General features: G+C 43.0%; 1 protein-coding gene across 1 annotated transcript in view; it reads left to right on the top strand.

The window, feature by feature from the left end:
* Window positions 1-16478, top strand: part of kndc1 (kinase non-catalytic C-lobe domain containing 1) — a 51163-nt gene that overhangs the window by 10512 nt on the left and 24173 nt on the right. Inside the window, exons 3-12 of the mRNA XM_085297563.1 lie at window positions 3662-3720; window positions 6924-7070; window positions 8207-8324; window positions 8419-8555; window positions 10067-10696; window positions 11403-11517; window positions 11727-11798; window positions 11963-12024; window positions 12133-12291; window positions 15386-15463. Of these exons, the coding sequence (XP_085153689.1) occupies window positions 3662-3720; window positions 6924-7070; window positions 8207-8324; window positions 8419-8555; window positions 10067-10696; window positions 11403-11517; window positions 11727-11798; window positions 11963-12024; window positions 12133-12291; window positions 15386-15463 (1577 nt within the window). The remainder of the gene's footprint in view (window positions 1-3661; window positions 3721-6923; window positions 7071-8206; window positions 8325-8418; window positions 8556-10066; window positions 10697-11402; window positions 11518-11726; window positions 11799-11962; window positions 12025-12132; window positions 12292-15385; window positions 15464-16478) is intronic.

The raw sequence follows: 16478 nt of genomic DNA, 5'->3' as shown, positions 1-16478 counted from the left end.
AAGAGCATATGGGAGAAGGATGCAACCCGTAACGGCAATGCTCAGTGGCTAGAGGATCTGAGGGCAGACCACAGCGACCTCCCTGAACAGGGTCCAGTAACCATCACAGTGGCAGATATCCAAGAAAGGGTCTCCAGTATGAAGAGTTGGACAGCACCAGGGCCCGACATGGTTCACGCCTACTGGCTGAAGAAGCTGACTGCACTCCACGAGCGTCTGGCAGCACAAATGAACCAGCTGCTAGTTAACGAGAGACACCCGGAATGGCTAACCGAAGGTCGGACGGTCCTGATCCCCAAGGACCCCAAGAAGGGACCGGTCCCCTCCAACTACCGACCAATAACCTGCCTCAGTACTACATGGAAGCTCCTGTCAGGCATCATATCGGCTAAGATGAACAGGCACATGGGTCAATACATGAGCGGGACACAGAAAGGAATTGGCAAGAATACCAGAGGCGCAAAACACCAGCTACTGGTAGACAGAACAATCAGCCGAGACTGCAAGACCAGACTGACCAACCTGTGCCTGGATTGATTACAAGAAGGCCTATGACTCAATGCCCCACAGCTGGATACTGGAATGCCTAGAATTGTACAAGATCAATGGGACCCTAAGAGCCTTCATCAGGAACTCAATGGGGATGTGGCGTACAACACTAGAGGCCAACTCCAAGCCCATAGCACAAGTCACCATCAAGTGCGGGATCTACCAAGGAGATGCTCTGTCCCCACTGCTGTTCTGCATAGGCCTGAACCCCCTCAGTGAGATCATTAACAAGACTGGCTACGGATACCGACTACGGAACGGAGCAGTTGTCAGCCACCTCCTGTACATGGATGACATCAAGCTGTATGCCAAGAGTGAACGAGACATCGATTCACTGATCCACACTACCAGGCTATACAGCAATGACATTGGAATGTCGTTCGGACTGGAGAAGTGTAGTCGGATGGTAACAAAGAGAGGGAAGGTAGTCAGAACTGAGGGGATTGAACTACCAGAAGGCAACATTGCAGACATAGAGGACAGTTACAAATACCTGGGGATCCCGCAGGCAAATGGGAACCATGAAGAGGCCGCTAGAAAGGCTGCAACCACCAAGTACCTGCAGAGGGTCAGGCAAGTCCTGAGGAGTCAGCTGAATGGTAAGAACAAGATCCGGGCCATCAACACGTACGCCCTGCCCGTGATCAGGTACCCTGCTGGGGTAATAGGCTGGCCAAAGGAGGAGATAGAAGCCACTGACATAAAGACAAGAAAGCTCCTTACCATGCATGGAGGGTTTCACCCCAAGTCCAGCACCCTGAGGCTGTACGCTAAGCGGAAGGAAGGGGGCCGGGGACTGGTGAGTGTCAGCACCACAGTCCAGGATGAGACAAGGAACATCCAAGAATACATTGGGAAGATGGCCCCAACTGACCGAGTGCTCAGTGAATACCTCAGGCAGCAGAAACCCAAGAAAGAGGAGGGAGACGAGGAACCATCATGGAAGGACAGGCCCCTGCACGGTATGTACCACCGGCAGATAGAGGAGGTGGCTGATATCCAGAAATCCTACCAGTGGCTGGACAAAGCTGGACTGAAAGACAGCACAGAGGCACTAATCATGGCAGCACAAGAACAAGCTCTGAGCACAAGGTCCATAGAGGCTGGGGTCTATCACACCAGGCAAGACCCCAGGTGCAGGCTGTGTAAAGATGCCCCAGAGACAATCCAGCACATAACAGCAGGGTGCAAGATGCTAGCAGGCAAGGCATACATGGAACGCCATAACCAAGTGGCCGGCATAGTGTACAGGAACATCTGTGCCGAGTATAACCTGGAAGTCCCGAGGTCAAAATGGGAGATGCCCCCAAGGGTGGTGGAGAATGACCGAGCTAAGATCCTGTGGGACTTCCAGATACAGACGGACAAAATGGTGGTGGCTAACCAACCGGACATAGTGGTGGTAGACAAACAGAAGCAGACGGCCGTAGTGATCGATGTAGCGGTTCCGAATGACAGCAATATCAGGAAGAAGGAACACGAGAAGCTGGAGAAATACCAAGGGCTCAGAGAAGAGCTCGAGAGGATGTGGAGGGTGAAGGTAACGGTGGTCCCCGTGGTAATCGGAGCACTAGGTGCGGTGACTCCCAAGCTAGGCGAGTGGCTCCAGCAGATCCCGGGAATAACATCGGAGATCTCTGTCCAGAAGAGCGCAGTCCTGGGAACAGCTAAGATACTGCGCAGGACCCTCAAGCTCCCAGGCCTCTGGTAGAGGACCCGAGCTTGAAGGATAAACCGCCCGCAGGGGCGTGCTGGGTGTTTTTATATATATATATATATATATATATATATATAAACAAAATACAGTGAGAGAGAAAGAAAGAAAACTAGAAGGAAGAGTAGAAGGAACTAAAAGGAGAGTGGGGTAGGCAGGGTTTGTGGAAATGAACGGTCGTGAGAGATTGGATCAAAATGTCAAAGGAAGAGAGAATGCTAACAAGGTAAGGGAGGGACTGATGTTGGTGACATATTGTTGAAATTCCAAAATAATTATTAGAAAAGGGGATAAAGGATGAAGAAATTAAAGAAAAGACATGAGGAGGGGAGAGAAGAGGGAGGATGATATGGAACAAAGGAAGAGAGAAAGAGGAGATGAAAATGGGTAGGTGCAGGAGATGAAAGACAAGGGGAGATGAAAAAGCAAAGTATGAGAAAAGGAGTGACAAAAAGAGAGGTGAGGAAAGAGCAATTTAAAAGAAATGGAAGGAGTAAAATGAAAAAAGATGGGGAAAGAAAAACAAGCAGAGAGTAGAGAGAAGGAAAGACAAGGAGGGGAATGATGAAAGCAAAAGGAAGGAAGATGGCGGGAAAAGATGAGTGAGTGAAAGAACAAAAGAGGAGAGGAGTCAAAAAGTTTAAGAGGTCTGGAGAGGAGATTGGAAATAGAGTAAGGAAGACACGGGAGAGGAGAGAGAAGGAAAGGCAAGATGAGGGGAGAAGAAGAAAGCATACAGGTGAGTCAAGGCTTGAGAACAAAAAATCAGGTGAAGTTAAACATAACTTTAAAAAAAAGGATGAGTTGAAAGAGGTGATAGAAAAGGAGGTGAAAGGGGAGAAAAGCACAGAAATTCACACTGACCTCTGAACACCAGGAAGAGATAGCCTAGCTCTAGCAGACAAGCCCCCAAATTGTCCTGACCCACTTTATTCCCCTTCTGCCTTTTCCGTCTTTTCCTGAGCTCACTCGAGGGAGTGGATGTTACATTCGTAGTGATGTTTTCGTGCATCTGGATGTCCAGTCTAAGCGTCAACCTATTTCAGGAGGACAAAGTGAAGAATGCAGAGCTGCTCCTCTGTGCCTGCTTCCCTGCTCTGATCAGCAGATTGCTCATGTCTTGTTTGCCTGGGATTATCTCTGACACACGCATTAGGCAAATGAAGGGAAGCGTCTGCACTAGCCCACTGGACCGTTGTGGTTTAGCGTGCTGGGTGCATATTTCTCTGATTTGCATCTCATTATGGGATATGCTTAGCAAGTAGGTTACAGTACAGAACTGACATGACTGTACGTCTGAGTGTTTACATCAAATGGCCTGTTTGTTCCCCACTTTGATGAAATGATGATGTTTGCATGCTTAATGGTGCAGTTAATTGGTATGCTTTCAACCTGCAGACGATCCAGAAGGCTCCTTCGTGCCGCCTGAGTTTGACAACACGGGCAGCACGTTTGAGGTGAGAAATGCTGAATCTTCTTACTCGATGTGGTCAAAGGGACAGTGCAGTCATTCACCCCTGGGAGTTTCTCAATACAGCACACAGTGGTGATGTTGCTGAAAGAGAGGAGAGTGTTGTTTGTTCTCTGCTCTCACCTTAAACTCCATGCAAGACAGCAGCCATTCAGTTATATGCCCACCTCTGTGACCTCGAGCTGTGAAACAGTTATATTTGTGAACTTCCTAATTCCAAAATAGTTTATATTTTTATAATTTTCACAATAAATTCTATCTGTATGTCTGTAATAATTAGCCCTTTTTTTTTCTCTTTATTCCCCCCTCCAAGTATGCACAGTTTATGGCGGCTCTAAAACAGCTGTTATTCATTTGAGCACACAATTCAATAAATGAAACCATTTATTTCCAAAGTGAAAGCTGTGCGTTACATCTCTGAAGCTTTAAACTGAATCCATTTATATCCATGGTTTGATACATCACATAAAGACTGAGATGTGGAAATCACTATAGATTCTGGCCAAGTCAGTGACATTCATTTTATTGATTATATGCTATTTAGAAATATTCTGCAAATAGTCATACAGACTAATGTGTAGTTACTTACGGCAAGAAGGTTGTGTTTTTGGTAGCATTTACGTGCATGGCATTCTGTGTGTACACACGATCGCTCGAACGGTTGTGAATGAATTCTGATAAAACTTTGTGGGGAAACTAGGAATCAACTAAACTAGGATTCTTACAGACTGAAGTGAAATGGACCAAAATTGATTGATTGATAATACTTTATTCATCCCGAGGGAAATTGGGTTAAGGCTGCCAGCCGTACCAGCGCCATCTTACCCTTCCGACCATACATGAATTACACAAACATCACATGGGGAAGACAGGTCAGAGAGGTATAACAATGGAAAATGCACAACATGAGGAAAGACCATACCAAATCTGTTAAGAAACACTGTAAAAAGCACTGTATAAAAATTTTAGATGTCATGTTATATTTGACCTTTGACTGCTCTTTCTAGGTCAGTAGATTGAACTGAATGTCAAAGTGATAACTATGTTTCTTAATGTAATTATTTCCATTAAGAACATAAAGGCACATAGGGAATGATGTATGGTGATCCTAAATAGCGCGTTATTTTATTATGACTGTGTTACAGTACATACATAATAACTTGAATACGTGTGCGATGTTCCTAAATAATGATTATTTGCACAAATTTCAAGAGTGTAAAAATGGTTTGGCAGGAACTAAAACAAAACAACTGATTACATGTTCACGTCTATGGCAATGTCATGCATACAGTTTGTGCAGCTGTAAATTTAACACCAGAATATAAAGTGTGGATTCATTATGCAATGCACAGGTTTGCATACCTGACATACTTTCAGCTGAGAATCTACACTGGCACATTATTGTTATTGTTCAGAGTAAATTATCAGTGATCTAGGCAGGTGTAAACAAAACCACTTTTATGAAAAAAGTCCGACTTCCCAGCCATAGTCGAGGTTTTTTTGTTTTTGCACCTTGTAGCCGCTGTGCAGATTAACAATGTGCCATTGAGCAAACTGTCCAGATGAATATCATTTATTATTAATCACTGTGTATGTTGATATTTCATCACAGTTACGTTTCAGGCAGGCACACTTTGAGAAAAGCCTTTTTAAATATTTTAAATGCGTGTGTGCTATCTGCGATTTTTAACCAAATAGCAGGTTACACACCATTTTGCCACTTTTGATTACTCATATACGCACGGTCAATTTCACTGCAGTTGAAGAGATCTGCTGCGAATCCTGCCCTGAATTACACTTGACTACATTATTCTGAGAGGTGTTTCTAATTTGTTTTCCTCCCCATTTACATTCACGGGCGGTGCGAAATGTCAGAGACACCTGAATATAAAGCAGTTCAGTCTACACCACCACTAAGTGTGACCTCACTGCTAAAACATTAACACCTACATCTGTGTCAGCAAGAACATGGCAGTATATTATGTACACCATAACAGAAGAGTTGTATCGGATTACATTATATTCATTTTGGATGGGTGGATTAGCAAATGCTTCTTTGCTTTGAGTCAGTCTGAAGTGCAGGAATCAGCCTCACAGCTCATGCCTGATACACGGTCTGACCTCTTTTAACTGACTATAATCCCAGACCTCAGTGATTCACTTGGCTGGTACACAGTATCATCATGACAAACACAAACTGTGTCCACAGCTATGAAAATAAGCTTACAGTTTAATTCAACCCAAATTTCCCTTTAACATTCAGCAGTCTAAATCTTAAAACAGACTGGATCGAGTTGTTCTTCTGACTAATGCGTTTAAGCACGAGCCTCTTTATCTACGAATTTGCATACTTTTCATTGTAAGGTGCTTGCAGCTCCAGGTGTAAACATGTCTGAGTACTCTCCTCTGCACATTTATCTTTGTTCCTGCTGCAATTCTTTTAAAAGTAAGTCTGCATTTCTCTCACTGGGCTTAATAAATGTTCATCTCCATTATGTATCCTTTTTCGCTGTGGCTGAGTGCAGCTGTGTAACCACTCTATTCATCTTTTTAGACTTCTCTGTACATCTATGTCTGCTGTATTATGGATACAGCACTGAAAAAACTTTATTGTTAGGAAACAGACAAATGCCTTTCATGCGACTGAATTCTAAAGCTTTCTGCTTCCTCCGTAGAAATGCAGAATTCAAATGTGAAAGTCGCACTGTGCCACTGAGCGGTGCGACTTTTCTCACCACCGCATGAATACATTTGCAGCAGACTTATGTAACTGGATTTCAAAGTAAACTGTGCGTTCTAATTTTTTGCAGTTTTTCTAAAGAACTTCTTCTTCTTGCACATTTGTTTACCACATAAGTATGGATCGAGCCCACTTCAACTGTTGGGAGCAATAGTTATGTGTGGGTCATGAACTCCGGAGCACCTGGTACATATCCACTGCTGTCTCAGGGCTGACCATAATATCCACTGTCAGCGAAGCAAAGCAACACAAAGGCTCCGTCATAAATATGCCTACATGGCAGCGATGCATAGCAATTATGGCCTATAAAGTCGTTATGGGATAGAGTGTTATTTTGAGCTTTTCTAAACTCATTCATGGATTCAGATCTCTGTGTGTACTGTAAATTCACAGCTGCAGCTGCTTCGTGATAATGACAGCGTTGTCTCCCTGTCTGCCCCCGGCTACAGGGCCATGTTTATTCTCTGGGCTCTACGCTTTCTGCCGCACTGAACTTTGTCATCGAGCCAGAGCTGGAGGCAGATCTGGGAGAAGAAATCCAGAGGCTGCTGGAGCAGATGCAGGAGGAGAAGCCTGAGGACCGGCCGCTCCTGCAGGTACAAAAAAACCTGCTGACTCTTTATTACTGTTAGAATGATTTATAGAAAGCTGCGTGGTTTAAACTGCATGAGACAGCTGTGAAATAATTAGAGGTCTCGCTTCAGAAGGCGTTTTGTCCTGGGATCACACTAAAATCATTATAACTTTCACACAAATGGGAAAATTGGGTGATTTGCCTTTTTGACATGTAGTGAGACAGGAAAATATGGTTAAATATGAAATGTGTCGTGTTGAACAAATAGGAAAAGAACTGAAAAGCAATATCTCGTCATGATCTAATACGATGGATAATGATTGGCCAATAGCAATGTGTAGCCTGTACCGATGCTTTCCTCACATATATCAAGCCAAACAGTACATCCCAGCAGAACACGGAATCACTATTGCTTTACAGTCAGAACAAATATATGGATACTTTGTGTGATTATTGTAGTATTAAATCATGTCTGCTTTTCAACTATTAGACAAACTGACAGTCCATATTACTCCAGTCAGTCCGTGCTCTTGAGCAGCATCAAGTGGAAATAATGTGTCACTGCAAGTTTTGCATTTCACTGTCAGCCTCTTACAAGATAAACCTCAATGAAAAAGAAAAACAGAAGTAAAATTGCTCATTCTAAGTGGAAAAAGGTGTTATATGATTGTAATATGTACTACAACTTTATGAGAACCCTCTCAGAAGTCTGCGTATAAGCATACAGAATAAGGCTCATGAAGAGCTCATGGTAACAAAATCGCAAAAAAACCCAGCAACTAGTCAATGATTATGAGCAGTCATCCCTCCAGAAACAGCTAATTGGAAGGGGTTGCCAAAACACCCAGGCAAAAGTCCAAATCTAGAGATAAACAACAGATTTCAAAAAGAAAAAAGGGAGATTAAACACTGAAAATATAGACAAAACTGCATAAACAGATAAAAAGTCCAAAAATGCTCTACAGCTCTAACATAGATGCCAATAATCCAGTGAATATCCACGCAGTGAAACACTGTGTATGTATGTGATGTATGAAAAAAATATGTAGGAGAAATACATTTATTCACAACTACTTGAAAAAGTAGCACATACACACGGTACTATGTATGTGTTGTCTGTTCATGTGTTGCAAACCTGCAAGTGTAACACTCCCACAGGACATCCTGTCTCTGGCTGAAGGACGGCTGTCCCGCACCTCCTCTGCAGCTGTATGCCGCAAACTCTCCTCAGTTGGACGACGCGTGCTCTCCATTGAATCGGTTTCAAACTTTCAAGGTTATCATGTTCATCACGTGTATTCAAACAGATCGCCGCTTAGTCTCTTCCGTGATTTCTCCTGCTGTTATTTTCTTTCTTTTGGCATCCACAGATGGGCAGGAGAGCTCCTGGGAGGCGAGATGGCAGCATTCCAAACCTAAATGTCTTCTTAAAAGACTGAGCTCAGATGACAACACCAAAGATCAGCATGACAGTTCTGTTAAAACAAATGGTCTGTCCAGGCAGCAGGTATGGAGCAAGTTTTTAAAAATGTAGCAAGCAGCTGGAGGAAGAAATATTTTAAAAACCTGTACTGCCAGCAAACAGCTTTTCCAGAATGTTATTGGTACCTATTCAGAGCCGTTTCATAATTGAAATATATGTTTTATTTCATTTTCTGACTGTGTGCTAAATGAGCTAGTGATGCAACATCATGTCAGAAAAGTTATTGGCAGATTTAAGCAACATGTTAACACATTCCTTAAAGGAATCATATACAGTATTTAACTGTGTTTGCAAAGAGTAGAATATTACTATACAACTTGCTTTACAAGATTTTATTTACATTGTTGTTAGAATTTCAAAAACAACTTCTACTATATATACCCCTATTAGATTACCAGAGTTTGTACAATCATAAAGAGCTTGAAAGTCAATATTTGGTATGATCACCTTTATTCTTCAACACAGCTTGAACTCTCTTAGGCAGCTTTCTTGGAATTTCTTTAAGTAATCTTCAGGAATATTTCTCCAGGCTTCATGAAGGACAGTCAGAGCTCTTCTTTGGATGTTGGCTGACTTTTATTCTGTTCTCTGTCACGATGATCCCACACCACTTCGAAAAGGGTGGTGTGGTCCATGACAAAGCCGCCACCGTGTTTTACAAATGACATTCACTGTTGTACCTCTCTCCAGACCTCCTCTGTGCATATTGACAATGATTTGAACCAAAATAATTCATCTCTCCATAAAACCTGTTTCCACAGATTCTCAGTGCAGTTCTTGTATTATTTGGCACACCTCAGCATTTTCTCCTCGTTTCCCTTGCTTAGAATGATTTCTTGACAGTTTCTTGATCATCTGAAGGGTATCTCTCAGATCTTAGCTGGATTTGCTCCAGTTTCTGAAGGACATGACTTTTAGATAGTGTTCATCTGCTGCCATAGATCATTTTTTAGCTCTGTCTTTTCTTTTTTTTCCTCCTCTTGTCCAATTACCTGAAATTTCTTTAAGGACAGACTGCAGGACAGACCTTCAGAAAGCCTGAATAACTATTGCTCAAGAAAACTTAAAAATACAAGAAAGTCTGACTGCTTGAAAGAAAAACATAAAGAAATGTAGAGTGGCTTAAGATCTTTGGGCAGTGCTGTATATTTGCACTGATGCTCATATTAAGCTTGGCAAAAGTTTCAAATCATAGGGACCTAATTTCTATCAGTAATCCCTAAAAGCTCGGGCTTCAGATGCTCCAAACTCTTTGGCCATATTTGTATCCATAGATCTGTGTGATGTCAGAGAGAATATCTTCATATGGTCACCTTAGGCACAAAACTCCAGAATACAATATAAAATTGTAAAGCATAACAATATCAAGAAAAAAAACTATGGAGTTGAAAAAGGGCAGAATTGAGATTTATGTTCTTTCCATTTCAGTTTGCTCAGCTATCTAAACTATGGTTTCTGTTTTACCATCTAGATAATTAAGTTTATTTTTTGCCTTCAAAACAGCTGAAACCAATCATAATGTTCTCGATCTGCAGCTGTGTGGGGGCTGGGATTCCACTCTCTGGGCTGAGGACATGGAGGGCAGTGAAAGAGACAGCTTGATCTTGACAGATGAGATGGATTGCCGTTCTCACAACAGCTCCCCAGTGAGGAGGAGAGCGCAGCAGAGGCTGAACAGAGTGAGGGGGGCCCTTAACCGCTCCTGTTCTGTCCCGGACTCCAACAACCCCCCCTGCTTCTCCCCTCCAAATCACGGAGACATCAGTATACCGGTTTCAGACCTCACTGAGATAGGAGCAGACGAGCACTTGAGCTGCAAGTCTGTGTGGAGTAACAGACTTCAGAGATTCAGCCGGGGAAAGTCCTGTGAGACGTACCCACACTGTAACAGTGAGGACTGCTGGGAAATGTCCAGAGAAACTGAGGATGCTGCCGAGACTGAACACACCAATATTCAAGAGTGCCACGAAAGTCAGTGTGAGGAGTGCGCCCAGGACTTCATACAGGACTTTGTGCAGGAAGTACAGGATTCCTCGTCCTGTACTTCCCTGAACATGGAACAGGACTCTTCTGAAGACCAGACTTCACTAAACCACAGTCTATACATTCCTAATAACTACATGACCAAAAGCATGCTGTTCCTGAATGAAGAATCTCAGGATGAGGTTAGCCATTGCCAGACAGCCTTTAAATTTATGGCTCTATGCTCACATCACATATTTGCTTGCAGAAAAACAACAGAGGTCTCAGGTGAAGGCTGAAGTGGGCTCAACTTTTTTGTATCCTCTCAAAAAAGCTTTGAGTTGGCAGTTTTAGAGGAATAAGAAGGGAAGAGCTGGGTTCATTTCATAGTCTTTAACTGCATTGTATGACCTATGTCAGTACAGGATCTTTGCTCATGTTAAGATGGCTGAAAAGCTTTGGTGAAAAATGCTTGAGTGGACGATGATGATAATTTAAGATTGTTGAGCTTTCACCATGCAGCTAGCCAAGGAGGAGATTGCTAAGATTATTAGGGAATAAAAAAAGTCCAGAGTACTTCGCACCTTCTAAAAAAAAAAAAAGGTGGAGAGAGATACAGTATTGTAAAACTGTTACCTGATTTCAGATTTTTGCAAATAATTAATCCTCTTTGAAACAGCTTAGTCAGATGAAAAGCTCACCCACACATTTTTCACACCCGCAAAACCATAAAATTAGAGTCAAGTGACAGAGTAATCACATAGGTACTCAGCAGCAATAGAAGCATTAAAAAATAGATTGGAATTGCTCCAGTTAGAGTTAATTAGGCCTTCTGAGGGAGCATCTGAAACTCTTTAATCTGTAACACATTCCCTTTTTAAGATTGGTTTGTTCTTGTTTTCTTTCCAGTGGATCTCTCTAAGAGAGTTGCTTGCTCGTTGTGGACGGAGGCTGACAGTTAATGAGCTGTGGGCTCTGTGTTACACCTGCCTAACCTCACTGCAGAGCTACATTGACTTTCCAGGTGATTTTACCCACTGTGTTCACAAAACCAGGAAGAAACTATCCCTGCAACAGCAGTTTTCTCTTCATTTTAGAGCTAGCGCTTACAATAGACTGGTAGAAAGTTCCAAAGCGGAGAGAAAAAAACTGACTAGAAATATTATGCAAATTACGTTGCATGGTTCTAGCTCACAATTCTTCTGTGCAGCTGATTTCTCTCTTTTCTGTTAGCCTATTTATGCCTGGACACGGCGCATGTGGGCTGCAAGGGAGAAGTGCTTTTTTTGAAACCTAAAAACATAGGTAGGTACTTCTTAGTCATCTGCTGTTGTGTTTTTCATGTTTTTTGGGGAGGGATTTGCAATCTCTAGTTGTATACTCTCAAAATACTCACTGAAAATGCACTCTTATCCAACGTGTATGAGTATATGTTGACTTTAGGAACTAACTGTAAGTGTCCTTTGCAGGATCTAGAGATGAATTTTATCTTGCTCCTGAATATCAAGAGCATGGAATTGTAACAGAGAAGGTCGGTCTGTCAGAACTGCTTTCATTAATTTTTAAAGCGAAATTTTAAATAATTTATTTCAAATTAACCCCCACCCGCTTCTTTTTGTTCTCGTCTGTCTTTGCTCAGGTTTGCGTGTATGGGGTTGCTGCCATTCTCTGGGCCACAGCCAAGTTCAGTTTATCACCTAATCAAAAACTGGCGATGCCTCGGAAATTAAAGAGACTGCTCCTGGAGATGGCTAAGAGGACGCCTATCGAGCGACCTACCATCGACATGGCTAAAAAAGTATCATAACCCATTATTATTATTATTATTATTATTATTATTATTATTATTTAAAAAACATGAATTGTCACCTTAATCTAACACTATGAGTTGCTAGTTTTTCTCTAATGAAAGTCTTTATGTGGTTGTCAAAGCAAATTATCTGTGGGGCTCTATGCCTGACACTGCCAGACAAGAAAACCCTTTATCACTAGCTGGCTGTTACTCTGTTTTCTTCTTTGAACACATACAAAGGCATCACAGTCTTTTACCACATTAGCTTCAAATGAACTATCACAGTGCTTTTTGAATTCCTGAAATTTCTGACAAGAATGTCTCCAGCTAGTGATATTTTTGTCATCAGAAAGTTATTGTAAAAATACAACATGACAATTTGATTTCAGTATTTGTGCTTTTTTTTGTTTTTGTTACAAATGAAAATTGGGTTGTAAAACTTACATTTAGAACAAACACGCTGGCATGTTAAACAGAAGCCCGGAGTTATCTTACAAAGGTAGGTGCTTATATTTATAGAATAGAATTAATGACTTTTTTTAAGCATTTAAAATGCAGTACAGAATTCCCAGTGCCATTTTAGAGGCCACGGGGAGTCTTTACTGTTGTTAGTTTAAGAGCACTACTGAAGATTTCAGAACAATACTACAGACTTTTTGATTTTTGATAGCAAAGAGCCACAGCAGCAGCTTGATTCCATTGATATCATGGTTTCCTCGTGACCTTTGCTGTTGCACAAATTATTTTTTTCCGTATTTCTGGCCTCTGTGGTCTCTAGAAGACTTGGAGGTTTTTGTAAAGCTTAGGACATCGAATATTTCCACTTATGAGCAAATAAAAAATGTCAGACTATGCAACTGTGGCTTCAGTACTAATTAGCATATGTTAACATGCTAAACAGGTTTGTCGGGTTTTGAGTTTTATGGTCAGATATAAAGTCATGGTAAAAAAAAAAAAACAATGTATCCCATCTTTAAATTCTAATGTTTTATTTATCAGGACATAATAAAAAAAAAGATCTGATCCTTACCAGGACTTAAAGTTAGTAAAATACAACAGATAAATTGCAGAAGCAGTATGTAAAAAACTACCAAACCAAATGATTTAATAGCTTGTAGAACTAACTTTATCAGAACCTGGAGTCTTTGTTTCATAAAAGACTTTATGTGTCATGGCTAGACGGTCCTCACTGATCGTCTTGCCAATTTGTTGTGGTGTTTGTGTGTACTGTGTCGTGTTCTCCTCTCCATCCTGTGCATGTGTTTTTCTGCTGGAACATGTACTTCCGGAAGCCGTGGCACGGAACGGCAGTTGACCGGAGGGGAGTGTCCTGAGCTAGAATCATCGCACCTGTGCAGAATTACCTTGCCAGCGCAGACCTATTTAACGGGGCGGTCAACGCTGGAACGTTGAACTAAACCGGGGTTCAGGGATTGGAGGAGGAGCCGGCACCAGGAGTTGTTGTGGATTATTACTGCACTGTCACCGTGAGGAGAGGTCGCCGTATCACTGCACTGCCCTTTTTGGATTATAGACTCGAACTGTTAACTCACCTTTTCACTGTAAATAAATCCACTGTCATTCTGCAAGGAGTCTCGCACCTGAGTCCTTTAATCCAATTCTCCATGACATTATGACACTCTCATGTCATTGTGGAGGAATTTTGGCCCACTTGTCTTTCTGCTTTATTTTATAGAGGGGTTGATTTTATTGAGGTTTGAAGCCATTCATTCACCACAGCATTTCAATCAGGTTGAGGTCTCAACTTTGACTGCACCATTGCAACACCTTGTTATTTTCCTTTACGGCTATTCTGTTCTAGATTTTCCTGGCATCATTGTCCTGTTGCTTGACCTAATTTCAGCAAAAACTTTCAGCCGTGCTGCCATGTTCTATCTATAGTGAAAGGCTGGTTGCATTAAGAGATCTGATATTTGATTGGACAATCAAGTGTCAGTAATGAAAATAAAAAAACAAAAAAGGGTCAAGCAGTTCAGCCCTGCTTTCCTCCAGGGCATTTTGCTATCACACATTACAATGATTCAGACCAGCAAACTGACAGAACCTCTGCTTTTACAGAAGTGGTCATACTTATTTATAATCAGTTTAATAAATGCAGTTGATTTGCAACACCCATTTGATACTGTATGCCCCCATGCATTCAGTACTATCCATCCATCCTTTCATCTTCTTCTGCTTATCCGTGGCCGGGTAGCAAGGGCAGCAGCCTAAGCAGAGAAGCCCAGACCTCCCTCGCCTCAGCCACCTCCTACAGCTTGTCCGGGGAAACACCAAGGCGTTCCCAGGGAGATATAATCTGTCCAACGTGTCCTGGGTTTGCCCCGGGTCCTCCACCCGGTGGGACATCCCGTGAAGACCTCACCCAGGAGCCGCCCAGGAAGCATCCTTGTCAGATGCCCAAGCCACCTCAACTGGCTCCTTTCGATGTGGAGGAGCGGCAGCTCTACTCTGAGCCTCTCCCAGATGGGAGAAGTCAGCCACCCTTCAGAGGAAGCTCATTTCCACTGCTTGTATCCGCGATCTCGTTCTTTCGGTCACTACCCACAGCTCATGATCATAGGTGAGGGTAGGGATGTGGATCGACCAGTAAATTGAGAGCTTTGCTTTTACACTCAGCTCTCTTTTTAGTACTAATGACATGTTAATGTAAAATGCTAAAAGAATTAGTCAAGCACCAAATACAAAGCAAATACAAGCAAAAATGTATTTACAATTTATCATACATTTATTTCTAACTTATGTTAGAATACTAAACTATGAAGTTTTCTATAAATAAAGCCCATTTTGATTTTGTTTATCACTGTGCAGATATCACAACTTCAAAGAGAAGCATCATTGCTTAGAGTAATCTCTTTTTTCCCTTGTCATTATGTCAACAAAGAACTCTGTGACAAATGCCATAATTTACTGTTACTGTTACCCTGTCAATCCTTTTTAAAGGGTTGCTGCGTGTTTTTTTTTTGTTTTGTTTTTAACCCTTGAGCTATTTCAGGAGAGAATTAGTTCTGACATTATCCATATCTGTGTATGAAGTGCCTTGTATTGCTATCACACTTACTCTCATGTGGATCTGTTCCAGAGCTGTTGTGACTACTTATCACGCCAGGGGACAAATGCTGAGACTGTCTGGAACAACCTCATCAGCAGAGTTCACCCGGTAAACCTTTTTTCATCCATCCATCCATCCTCATCCGCTTTATCCGGGGCCGGGTCGCGGGGGCAGCAGCCTAAGCAAAGAGGCCCAGACCTCCCTCTCCCCAGCCACCTCCTCCAGCTTATCCGGGGGAATACCAAGGCGTTCCCAGCCGAGAGATATAATCTCCGGCTGGGCCGGATGGCCGGGAGGGGCTCACCCTATCTCTAAGGGAGAGGCCAGCCACCCTTCGGAGGAAGCTCATTTCTGCCGCTTGTATCCGCGATCTGGTTCTTTCGGTCACTACCCACAGCTCGTGGCCATAGGTGAGGGTAGGGACGTAGATCGACCGGTAAATTGAGAGCTTCGCTTTTACACTCAGCTCCCTCTTCACCACGACGGACCGGTGCAGCGTCTGCATTACTGCAGCTGCAGCCCCAATCCGTCTGTCGATCTCCGGCTCCCTTCTCCCATCAATCGGGAACAAGACCCCGAGATACTTGAACTCCTCCACTTGGGGCAGGAACTCATCCCCGACCCGGAGTGGGCACACCACCCTTTTCCGACTGAGAACCATGGCCTCAGATTTGGAGGTGCTGATCCTCATTCCCGCTGCTTCACACTCGGCTGCGAACCGTTCCAGTGCGAGCTGGAGGCCCTCACCCGATGAAGCCAACAGAACCACATCATCCGCAAAAATCAGAGATGAGATTCTGAGGCCACCAAAGCGAAAGCCCTCCGCCACTTGGCTGCGCCTAGAAATCCTGTCCATAAAAATTATGAACAGAACCGGAGACAAAGGGCAGCCCTGGCGGAGCCCATCACCCACTGGGAACGAGTCCGACTTATTGCCGGCAATGCGAACCAAGCTCTTGCAACGGTTGTATAGGGATCGAATGGCCCGTAGCAATGGGCCAGACACCCCATACTCCCGCAACACCTCCCACAGGACACCCCGAGGAACACGGTTGAATGCCTTCTCCAAGTCCACAAAACACATGTAGACTGGTTGGGCAAACTCCCATGCACCCTCAAGTAT

Source organism: Mchenga conophoros, linkage group LG13 (genome assembly GCF_057382185.1).
Source record: "Mchenga conophoros isolate Kocher_MC1m ecotype Shallow Benthic linkage group LG13, M_conophoros_male_GT1.1, whole genome shotgun sequence".
Taxonomy (NCBI): domain Eukaryota; kingdom Metazoa; phylum Chordata; class Actinopteri; order Cichliformes; family Cichlidae; genus Mchenga; species Mchenga conophoros.
Note: the sequence above shows the minus strand (reverse complement) of the source record. Positions and strands in the feature narration are given on the sequence as shown.